The sequence below is a fragment of the Molothrus aeneus genome, chromosome 3 (assembly GCF_037042795.1).
Source record: "Molothrus aeneus isolate 106 chromosome 3, BPBGC_Maene_1.0, whole genome shotgun sequence".
Lineage (NCBI taxonomy): Eukaryota > Metazoa > Chordata > Aves > Passeriformes > Icteridae > Molothrus > Molothrus aeneus.
Genome location: NC_089648.1, coordinates 46,338,525 through 46,350,900, shown reverse-complemented (window position 1 = coordinate 46,350,900; position 12,376 = coordinate 46,338,525). Strand labels below are relative to the sequence as shown.

General features: G+C 41.0%; 1 protein-coding gene across 4 annotated transcripts in view; it reads left to right on the top strand.

The window, feature by feature from the left end:
* The window catches only part of LOC136554676 (SAM and SH3 domain-containing protein 1-like), a 537,178-nt gene that overhangs the window by 429,026 nt on the left and 95,776 nt on the right, over nucleotides 1–12,376 (top strand). For all 4 annotated transcript variants that reach the window (XM_066546819.1, XM_066546820.1, XM_066546823.1 and 1 more), the window contains one exon: nucleotides 9,724–9,852. In XM_066546819.1, coding sequence (XP_066402916.1) covers nucleotides 9,724–9,852 — 129 coding nt within the window. The remainder of the gene's footprint in view (nucleotides 1–9,723; nucleotides 9,853–12,376) is intronic.

Here is a 12,376-nt window from a genome sequence, read left to right as displayed (position 1 = left end):
TGGTTTCAGATTTGTATGAATGTGGGGTGTCTGCTTAACCAGGTTTATTAATGCTACCATTCTGTGCCAGTGCAGAGCACGTGTTCCCTGCAGGAGTGAGAGTTTGCAGGGATAGCACAGGCAGGCAGGATGGGCGGGAGGGATTGGTGAGGGGGAGCCTGGGCACAGCTTGCTTACAGGAGCTACAGGAAATAATTTCTTCTGCTGCTAAGATTACATGGATTGCTGCCATGCTCAATTACAGTTGTTTCCTTTCCTGGTAAAAGATGACCTGTCAGGAAGCGGTAGGAGTGAAGACAAGGTTAGTCCCTGCTTATGTAGAAGTGTTGGGTGTATCCTCTAGGCTGCAAGCTGCTGAATTTCTAGTAGGAAAAACCAGAAAAATATCAGAGTTTGAGAAAGCAGTTTAAACATCAGCATTCTGGCTTTCCATGGCTGGCAGCTGGGCAGCACTCTGCACTTGCGGCAGTGAATCAAGGGCTGCGTCTCTGGGACACATAGTGCCCTGTGCTGCTGGGCACCTCAACCAGGATTGCTGGTGTCCATACCTACTCCCAAAAAAAGAGGAGCAATCTTGTCGTGCCTTGGTGTGCCGAGCAGTATTTTTTCACTCTTTGTAAAAACAGTTTGAAGTGAAGGGAAATATTTGACATTTCCTTTTGCCCTGTCTGAAATCTTAGCAGGAGAGCACCTTCCTCTTGGAAGTCAGCATCCAAAGTGGCACAAGTGGGAGTAAGTAATTGTGCTTGCTGTCACACCCAGCTTCCTAAGAGCAGCATTTCTGAAGGCTGGGACTGTCACTGCCGAGCTGGGTGATGATGCAAGGTGCATGCTGCCCTGTAGCTCTTGCCCTGTAAGTGCAGATGAGGTAATGGGCTCATCCAGCCATGAGAAACGTGGAGCAGACGACTGCATCCCTGCTGGGCTTTCCCAGTGCTGCAGAGTGGGAGAGGACTGTGCTCTCTGCCTCTCAGTAGTTGTGGTTGAGGGGAAGGTCCCATGCAGGATTTAGCTGCTGGAATGGTAAGAAACGAGGGAAGGCATGGAGTGTTCCCCTTTTTTGGTGCATCTCCAAAGCCAGTACTCCTGGGGGAAACTGCTGTCCATAGGGACCTGCCCAGGATCCTGGGCCTGGATCTCAAAGTAAAGCAGCAAGGAGTGCACAATAGTACAATGAAGAGGCAAGGGGGAGGGCAGGGGGAACAGAGAAAGAAGGATGAGAAGTTTTTTTGAGTGAACTTTTTTTCTGGACAAGGTATGCCCTCCTTCTGCCAAACTGTCCAGGGGAAAAGCGTTGCACAGTTCAATTTAAAGGCAGTCATTCTCTCCTGCCTTGACACTTGAAAAGTAGTTTTGTTAGTGAAACTAGCACATAACCATTACCAAAGTTTGCTTTCTCTGAGCAACTTTAACACCTTGGGGAAATACTGTAAACAAGACTTGCTGAGATTACACACTTGACCTGAGATACTGTTGACTACTCAGTTTGTTTTGCCTTTAAATATCCAAATATTTTTTTACATGTTTTTTGTTTAGATTTTTTCAGGCTACTCTTTTAATGATTACTTACACCTCAGTTATATAGTCCCATTTATCACAGAAGATTTGGATTTGTCATACTGTGCTACTACTAAATATAAGGAAAAGAACTTTAATGAGACTTCCTTCACTATTGCAGCTGATATGGCTAACTCCCTGAAATATTTATTTCAACATCTACTTGAGATGTTTGCCTTTTGCCTATCTATTTCATTAGACAGTAACTTATCTCAGACATGAAGGCACCCCCGTAATATATGCTAAATTTCCCAAATCTGAAACAGGAAATTCACCTCCATCTCCTTAATGGTATTTTTATCAGATATATGCACATTTCTTAACCCTTGCCATTCTTTTGTGTACCATTTGTTTCTGCTCCAAGTCTCAGGCTAGAACCCACTGTAGCTGGTGCACATGAAGTGACAAATTTTCACTTAATGTGAGAAAAAGTCTCAGCAGAGTGTGCAAAAGGAGGAGGCAGTGAGAGCAAGGGAGAAAAAACTAATGAGAGGTGATGTCAGGTGCAGCTATTACATGGCTTAAACTTGTTCTGCTTTACAAGCTGCCAATGACAACTTGTAGCTGACTGATGACCAGTCTGGTGGATGATGGTGGCCTTTTAGGTATCAGAGTAGACAAGGGTTTTGAGTTACATTTTGGTGAGCTTAGTGCAGAGCTCCTCAGGGAAAGGAGGACAGAGGATAATATACGGTTATTAGGGAAGCTGGACATTAAGGGTGCTTTCAACTGACTGTCATGAATAAAATTTGCATATATTCTTGTCTGTCAAGACCTGGTTCCACTTGTGATAAATACCAAATTTTTAAGTATGTTGGAATGTACATTTGCATAGATGCAACTTTTTTGTTAGCATTCATATATTTTTATTTTTTCCATAGAGGACTTCCTTGTTGCGAACCGCAGAGAGGGATCCCAGTAGTGTGCTTTTAAATTTATTTTAATTTACAGAAGGAAAAGGAGAAATCACATTCAGAATGTTTTTTCCAGAGATGCTTTGTTATACCTTCTTGACAAAGACTTTGGGGCTTTACAGTAAAAGGAAGGGGGTGGAAGAAACTGTGGTGCTACTGGTAAAGGAAACACTTTAATTTCAGAATTTTGAAAAGAGTAAGAGGGGTTTTTGATGTAAAGATAGGGCTAAGTTTTATATATATAGATATGGAAAAAAAACTTGGAAAACTCTGTGGTTTAATATGATTATTTGGGTCTAGAGTGACTGTGCTCTGAACTTGGTGGGTTGTATTAGTTATTTCAGATAACTGCTGCAAAATCTTTGATATCAAAGTATACCATTGTGCTTTCTGCTTATTGTACAGAATCTATAAGTCTTTTAACCATGCTGCAGAGAGCTTGACACAGTAGTATCACATCTATTTTTGTAACTGTCTGTAAAGCCACATAGTTTCATGACTCAACCCTCAGATGCCATAAAAATTAATGGAAAGACTATTGAATCAGTCTGGTCTGTATGTTCTTTTTGTTCTCGCAGTGTCTGGCTATAGAGAGGTCAAGGGAACCATGACAAGTTTTCAACGTCCTCAAAAATAGCTGTTCTCAATATAAAAATGTCATGACTTGTACACTGAGTATTTTATGCTTTCTTCTGAATATCAAGGGAAGTGCTGGCTGCCTGGCCTTGCACTTCTGTCTCACTCACATTTCTGACCCTGCTGACTGTCAAGACAGGCTTTGAACCTATCATTGCATGGATAGTAGAATTGTTAACTCTGCTGAATGGAAGATTGTCCTTGCTGAGCCCTAGGAATAGAAAGGAGTATTTCTCAAGCAGCTTGTTGGGTTCATTTTCAATGCAAGCATTTTGAAGCTGTGCCAGAAGGCAAAACATCAGCCCTATTCCTAGCAGAAATACCTTGGTAGCAAGAGGGCCAGAAATGAGCAACAGAATTATACTGGAGCTCTGCAGGTTTTCCTAGAGATGCCGATCCTCACTGTGTGTTACTGTAGTAAACTGAGACGCAAGCTCTAGCCAGAGAGATGGATGCAGCTTTAACTCTTGTGTTTGGAAAAGGTTTGGATCTGATTTCAGTCTGCCTCCTTAGAAAGAACTGTGAAGGAGCCTGGAATACTGTGTCTCAGGTTTATCAAGTGCAGCCTGAATTCAGGTATTAGTATATTTTGGAATGCAGGGAGTTCTGCCATGAGACCAATGTCATTTAGGGAAGGATGCAAAATTTCTCGAGCTTTTATGAGCTCTTATGATTAGTAAAAATATCTAAAAAGGAGTGGCATCTTAGTCAAAGTTATCCCATGAAAATCCGATCATTCCTTGCGTTTATTAGGCACAAATATATTTTCCTACGGATGTTCTCATTTCACTGCTTTTTTGTCCCTCCCCCCTCTTGCCCGTCTCCCCTCCCCAAACAAGCCTGTTTGCTCTGGCCCACATTCTGGCTTTCATTAATGTACTTCTTCGAGCTATCCAAACCAAAGGTATTATTGAAATGCAAGGTCATGTTCCACAAATTTTTAGTAGGCGTCCCTGTTAAAATCTAACTGCCAGAAATAAACTGCTAATGTTTACAGTGACTCTCCACACAGTAGTCCTGTGTTTCAGGCATGGAAATGGATTTTTCTCATCTTAGCTTGTAAAGGTCAAAAAATGTGCCTTTGTCAGGGCATGATTGCTGTGTGTTGTGAAATAGCACCTTCTCTTCACCAGTGCCATTTCCACATTCATTCATATCTTATTAGGAAGAAAAGTCAGATTGTCTTCCAGTTTCTGACCTATTCCTAAGATCCCAGATTATGCATATGCTGTGGCCATAGCTGCAGTGGCTTTAAAGTTTTGAACTTGTCTAGTTGCATTGTGTGCTGTAACCTGCATTGCCATGTGCAGATGGAGACCCATATGTCTCGCTGAACAAACAGGCTTGTAGCATCCACATCTTTCTGCATTTCTGAGATTCATGCAGTTATGTGAATTTTACCCAGGGGCTGGGAGAGTGAGCACATACATCCAGTAATCAAGACCTTTTTCCTGACATTCCTAATATCTGCCAGAATAGGAGGAGGATATGCCGGAATATGCTGCTTTGTAACATATTTTTCAGATTCTGAGACAGAAAAGTACAGAGTAAAGTAGTTGTATTTTTGGAAGATTTTTCTAAAAATCTAGTCCTGCATAGAAATTTATGCAGAAAGTATGCCTGCTCTGCTAGTGCCTAATATTTCGGCAGGTTCATCAAATGTATTTGTTACTTAGCAAAGTCTGTTATTCCTCCTTAGCTATTAGTGTTTTTATTTTATTATACTATTAAACTATGAATATATTTTTACTTAATTTTACAGCCAGCAGAGCTCTCTAGCAAAACACTTTTCTCTTTTACTCTTTCAGATGTCAAATACAGAGGATTCTGCCAAGGCGTTAAACTAACTGATGTGCAGTGACCAATAAATTCTAACTTTATAATAAGTGCCAAATCATTCCAACTTTTCTTTGTAGTCACTCCATTAGCAGGAATCCCAGTGGATTCCTTTGGTATTCACATGCATATCAGAACTAATTCTCTGGGAATTTCAGGGCAATTCATCATTTTGCTCTGTGTTTTATGATGCCAAAAAATGTTGCATGCATACATTATAAAATGGAAATTTAGGAAATTCAGCGCATCACAGCTGAAAATAGAAATCTGAGAGAACTTCTGTTTTCATTAGGCTATTAAATCTTCATTTTACATTTAACCCTTTGTAAATAAAGATTTGTGTATTTTCCTGGCTATTAAACTATTTTGTGGAAGAGTCTGTGCTGTAGTGAAGTCTTAGGGGAAACGTGTTGTAACTTCTTACCAATGAAGTGTTTGAGGAATGGTTTTCCTGCTCAGTATTTGTATTACTCACAAATTTTTTTCCATCAGAAAGATCTGTGGGATTATATAGCGGGAACATTGCAGTTCGCATGGTAATAAACACAATTGGTGTAAAATACTCTTCGTGTTAGTGCTTTAACTGTTAAATTTGTAACAAAATAACAGAGTTTATTATGAGGTTTTGTTTTTAAAAGTGTTACTGACAGTTCAGAGCATTTCAGAGGCTTCTGAAATGCAGATATATTGGTAAGAACGAATTTGAAAGCTATATATTTTTTCATTGCTCACATAAGCTATCTCAAATATCAATATGCCCATCTATATCAAAATGGGACATAGTGGTACGTTATTGAAGGCTTAATATATATTGCATTGGCTTGTTATTTTTTACATCAAATAACTGTGTGCTTTTTCCTACCTGTGAAACTAAAATGGGACTCCACATTTGTGTCAACATATGAAAATTGCTGCTGGATCTTACTCTTTGTGCATCAGAGTGAAATATTTTTTAAAATATTTTGAGTTATGCTTTTAGTCTTCTATTTTATTAATAATTCTAGAGATCTTTAAAAACATCTCCAGCTATTCCTTTGACTCTGTTTGTAAGGGAATGCATGACTTATCAAGGTGGAGCTAATGTTTTGCATATGAATATTTTTAAAGACTCAAAGCCAAAATAGAATTGCAAAGTACACTGCTGGTTATTTTGTGTGAGACAGTTTAGAATTATTTGGAAACATTGTGGGGGGTCAATTTAAAGAGCAGACAAAATGTCATGGTTTTTCAGATGAGTTATACTTGTGGTTTGATGATACCTAAAATAGGTCTTGGCCATTATTTGTGCAATAGAAGAATGAAGCATCTTCTCTTTTCTAAGTTTTGCCATGGTTTTGGTAGTGCTTGAAGAATAAAGGAGGATGATGGAGATAACTCTATGTAGGGGTCAAATTTGAGGTCATATAAATCAAATATACAATCCTTTGTTAAGTTATGACATTTACTTACATGAAATCATGAGTGGATGCTGCAGGTCATGAGATGCTAGCTGTCTTTGTCTTGGGATGACTTATGTATCTTTATTTCTTTTGACAAATCCAATGCTCTCTGCATTGCCTGCATACATAGACTCATAAAAGCAACTCATGGCCACAGACACAAATCCTTCAATCAGCATTTTCCACTGTACCTTTCTGGCAAGTTGAGGTCCAAATGCAAACGTTTGTGGTTTTGTTCTAATTTTGAAGCTATGGGGCTTCAAACACCAATGCTCTCCACATCTAGTAAGGAGGATGCATGCAGCCTCTTGTGGAATGGCAACTGCATAAAGCTGTAGCTGCCCTTGGTCTGGACCCCAGCAAAAGCATGTGGCAGGGCTGTAATGAGCATGTGTGCCAAGCTGTCTGTTCTATGTCAGCTGTATGTTCTAACATATTGTGGGTTTTTTTCTGTTCCTTCATCTTTTTCTGGACATCAAGCTTGTTTTCATTTGCAGCATAGCCTTCCTCATGCAAGCCCTGAGCACTGCCAGCAATCCCTGCTGTTAGTCAGGCAGGGTGATACCCGCAGCTCTGTTCCTCTGGACACGGTGGCACTGGTGGACTGGTCACTTGTGAATAGGCCTTTCTTTGCAGCCACGTGCTTGCTGGCAGTGGGGCCACCCACCTTCTGCAGGCTTTAATTGGGGTGCTGCAGTCAAGCTAATTTTGTTCTAGGGACAGTCAGAGGCCTTCAGTCTTTTGGAGGCTACCTTTAAAAATAGCACAGTGAACTGCACGCCAGCACAAGCAAAAAATGAGCACTTGTTTGGCTGTGTTTGATCCACTGGCAGTGCCATTGCTATCCTGCAAATGGTCCATGACCACGTGTCTGAGGAGGTGTGGGGAGGAGCACTGGAGCGTGCTGAGATCCTCAGCTCTGAATGGCCCTCAGCTAGGTTAAAGTTCACATGATATTATTGGATTTGGGGAATTTCAGGCAATTTCAAAGTTGTGAATTACCTCTGAAAATTGTGGGTATTTTTAGAGCAGGTTAACTTTGTGGAATGTATGATTTCCAGAGTTGTGAGAGGAGATGGACTGATACGCAGTTTTCATGTTCTAATAAGATGATGCTTCCTGGTGTTGCTCTTATATCATGACTCTTTCCAACTTGAATATTCTTAACTGGCAAAGCTTATCAAAGAATAAACAGACTCTGGCTGGGGAAGATATTCTAAAGTGAGAATTTTTGATAAACCTTGAGAGTGATGTTTGTTATGATTGTATGGCTGGGATTCAGATGTCACATCGTCTCTTTGGAAGTCATACAGGCTTCCTTAACGCCCACAAAAGTGAGCAAATGAAGGTTAAGTTTTGGGGTTGCTTCTTCAGTTTGGTGTTCATTTTTTTCCCCAGCAGTGCACTCCTGGTTATTCCTACTGAGTGTTTAAATGTAGGACCAGAAAGCACACCCTCAGCTACCAGAGGAGTGTCCAGTGGCACAGGGAAACTTGTGGAACTCGTGGCACAGTCAAAGAGTCCAAGTTTCCTCCCCAGCTTGTTGAGAAGTGATGGATGTCAAGGAGGCGGTTGTAGGAAGGTGTAGGCTTCCGCTGTGAGTAGGTAGCACTGAGGCTCCTGTAGAAAGGCGGGGTAGCACTGTTGTGTGCAGTGCAGGAAGTTGTTTGTCCAAAGCTCTGGAAAGTCTGAAGTTCCCAGAAATGTATTTGTATAGGGACCCCAATCTTTTAATGCTTGAAACATCTCTTGTGTGAGATCTTTGGCAGGTTGAGAGATAGGAACTATAGTAAAAAATTATGTAGGTATGGGGGCAGGGGTCAAAGTGTAGATATATATTTAGTGTAGTTATTTTGCTTCTGCTGCTCCAACAAGTGACGTTCAAATTGTTTTCCACCTGTACTGAACACAGTAGTGTTGAGAAAATGCTGTTCTAAATTTTAGGAATGCGAGCTCTGCAAAAGTTTCTGGGGAAATCTGCAAAAGTTTCAGGAGATAATTGTTCCACCTGTGGAATTACACTTTAAGAGTAGAAAATAGTTTTCACAGACTGAGATTTAATAGGCTTTCACTTTGATTTAAACTGGAAAGTTTTTTCCATGTCTCTGGAAGTGATACTTCATTAGAGCAAACCTACGTCTGCAGTGTAGTCCAGAACCTTGAGAGTGGGACCACGTGCTTATTTCCAAGTAACAGTAGCTTCATTAAGGTGTGGTTACTAATTAAAAGTTCCTCCTAGCTCATATGCTATAACTCAACTTTGCAATTTATGTATATTATTAGCATAATTATTTTTAGATTATTTCTCTCTTGCTTAGCTTTTTCTTAGTAATCAAGGCATAATTTTATGTTTATATGTGTGCATATATTAACAGCAGCAATAAAATAATAGTCTGCAATGTATTCTTGTCCTTCTCTCAGGATAGGCATAGAAAGCCTATCTTTTTCATCTGTGTTACCTTCTAAGGAATGCACTCAGTGATATACATGCTCTTTCAGTGATATACATGCTCTTTCATAAGTTAGACAAGTAGGGATACAAGATTATTCCATCCCATCGTTTGGATGTATCTTAAGGGTGTGCATATTGTACCTGCCCACCCCCTCACTTTACAGATGGAGCATACATATCTGATGCTTAGAAAGGTTTCTCAGGACACTTAAAATTCAGCTTTCTTATTGTTTTGATCTTATTTTCTTAATTCATAATTTTTAAAGTATGAATTTGGACTGTAATCAGCAGATTATTACAATTAGGTTTTTGGCTATTGCCGTTTTATTAGCAGTGTAGCAATCCTACCCCCAAAGCAGACATTTGGGACTCAGCAAACCATGTTGCTGCCTCCCGTACATCTTAGAAGACCAAGTGGCAGAGTGTCTTTGTGAGTGTCATTGTTTGCAGTCTGGCTGGTTTGGTGTATTGGTAAGAAATCTTTTAGTTGCAGTTAGTCATTGTCACAAAGCGAGGCTACTCTTGGTTTCATCAGTGAAATGTTTGTAATGACTGGCTCTTGGAAGATTGAGCCACTGCTTGGGAGAACCTTGTGCTGCTGGGAGAGAATTGAGGCAGATAAAGCCTGAGGATGTGTTGTTCCACTGCATTGTTGTCCTTGCCTTCTTTCTGTCTGTGGGAGTTAACAAAGTTCCACCTGATTGTGAGGAGCTGTTCTGGTTATCCAGTTTGCAGCAGTTCTTGCTGTTAGTGTGCTCTGGGATAGGGATGGAGAGGATGACCTGAGCCTGATGTGCTGCAGGGACAGGGGTTTCCTTCATAATTGTGGTGCTACCTTTAAATTAGAACTTAAAGATTGATGAACCCGTTTTCTTTGTCTTCCCTGTAGGACGGGTCACTGGGAAATATTGATGATCTGGCACAGCAGTATGCAGACTACTATAACACCTGCTTCACAGATGTGTGTGAGAGGATGGAAGAACTGCGCAAGAGGAGGGTTTCCCAAGACCTTGATTTGGTATGTAGAACAGTTACAACTTTATTAACAAATAATTGCCATTCATGCTCCAGATGAAGAATCAATATTACAGCTTGAAGAATTCTACCCAGGGAAATAACTGTACGTGGTTGTGTTCACACATGCAAATGTTTCAGCCAACTCAATTAAACGCTTGGAATTAGCCAGATTAGGTTTTTTCTAGGTATTTTTTATGATTTGTTAAGCCTTGGAGTCTGCATTTCTTATTTCTTCTTTAATTAGAGTATTTCTTCCTTGCTTACATTTAGTTGCAATCCTCAACTCTCAGAGGCAAGGCACTGTCTGATGAAAGCATTGTTTCCTTGCTCCAAGATGATCCCAGTGTGAGCACAGTGAAACTGTGCAGGTTTTCAGTTGTGCTGTACAAAGTGTAAAGAGGGGCTTCTCAGAAGTCCAGGGTGCAAATACTGGTTCCAGGCTCCCAAATGTAAGCAGTTCTGCCAACTCCTTTCCATTACTTTGTACATTATAGAACCTGTAGCAGGTGATGCAGGGTCACAGAGCTTTTCAGGATGGATGGGACGTGAGGAGGTCCCTAATCCAGCATTCAGCTCAAAGCAGTGTCAACACTGAATTCAAACTAGGTTGCTCAGGGCTTTATCTCATTGAGTTTGAAGACCTCCAGGGATGCAGATGCTGCACCGTCTCTGAGAAACCTGTTAATACTGCTTTGCTATCTTCATAGCGAACTTCTATTTTTAAATAATGTGTTGTGAGATCCTCCCCATAGCAAATTATACCTGTTGTCTGTTGTTCTCATGAAACATGCCTTTTTGATAACCTCCCCACAGATACCAGTAGATCATCTTGAAACTGTGTTTTCTGACAGTTTGGAGCTGAATCTCCCAATTCTTCTTGCTGGGCTCTGGCAAAAGTCCTTGAGAGTGCCTTGGTAACAGCTGATGATGTGGATTATTTAAGGCTTCTTTCTTTTTGGGATTCCAGGATACCAACTGAGAGGCTTCCAGAGTTTGTAGAGACTACAAACTTCAGTTACACAATTAATGGCAGCAGAACCAAGGCAGGGAGTCATCATCTGCCCCACTGAAGTTTGTTAGTTTCTTCTTTATTTTTACATAGAAAAAAAAAAAAGCAAATGTTTTTGCAGATTTGTTGCTGCCAAGAAGTTCCAAGGGTTAAACAAAAAGCTATTGCAGGAAATTCTTTTGTAGACAGACCCTTAAGGCTTCTGTGCAGAGAAGTGATGGCACAGGACTGTGATTCTCATGAAAGCCCCCACTCCTGGCAGGCCTGGTATTCTCGGTAGCTGTTGGCAGCAATGAAACCCCCTTTCCTGGTGCTCTTGGAAGACAGCTCCTGTGCTGGGTAATGGAGTGTGCCTTATGGCGGGAGAGGACCCCTTCCATAGACAGATGGGCCTAATTTGGCTCCCCTCACTTCTGAAGCTGCAGAAGCCAGGCTGGAAAAAGCCATGTGAGCTTAATTAACTCACATCAAAGGTGCAGATCTTCACGCTGGTTTAAATAAATGTGAGCTAACCAAAGACAGACCATCAAGTGATTCATTCTGTTCTAGAGAAGCTGTAGTCAGAGAAAGTGGCTGTGTGAAAAACAGCCTGAGTTTCCTCTTCAGCCTCTCTGATACTGAGTTTGCTTACTCTAGTTGTCCAGGGATGACTTCTTGAACTGCCAGGTCAGAGAGAAGACAATGCAATTGAAAATTAAATTAGTGCTCCATTTTTGCTACATCTGTCACTCCTATAATACATTTTCTAGACATAAGATAGCAATTCTGCTGATAACATATGAGCCTATAGATATTAGCTCACTTGCCCAACAACTGATCCAAACAGTGCTGACTGCAGCTGAATCTTGCTCTCATCAATGAACAGGCAAGCTTGACTTAGCTACACAGAGAAGGGGAAATAGCCATGTAGACTAGAATGTGATTTTAGTGTGATGAGCAGAAGAGTGAGTCACTTGTGTGTTTTTTGTCTCTATACACCTCGAGGAAAGGCAGTGTATTGGCAGACATTTGGGGATAGTGAATGGGAAGTAGTGTTGGGGTAAATGCCCAATGCCCATCCCAGATGTGCTATGATAGCAAAGAAAAAAAATGTACCAGATAGCAAATATATGCAGCTCCAAAATTATTATGCACCAGTACTGTGGGTCTGTTAGCCTAGGCTGACCTTGCTCTGCCATACATTGCTCTTCTAGCACAGATGAAGAAAGCAGTGCTGTCGCTACATCCTGTCTTCCCAACAGTGGGGTTGTGCCAGAGCTGGAGGTGGGCAGTGTATCAGTTCTTCCTCCCCTCCCCAAAGGTCTTCTCCCTCTCTTTAGTGAAGTGAATATAGCAGAGCTGACATGCATGCCGTATTAGTGCAGATTTTCAGGGGTTTGCTGGAGTGGTGGTTACTGAATGCATATGAAAATGCAGTATTGAGTGCATAAAATTACTTAGCAGAAACATAAAAGGTTAGGTTAGGTTGCTGCTTTTACTGAATGCTCTGAACAAAGAGAAAGAGCAGGTCACCCCA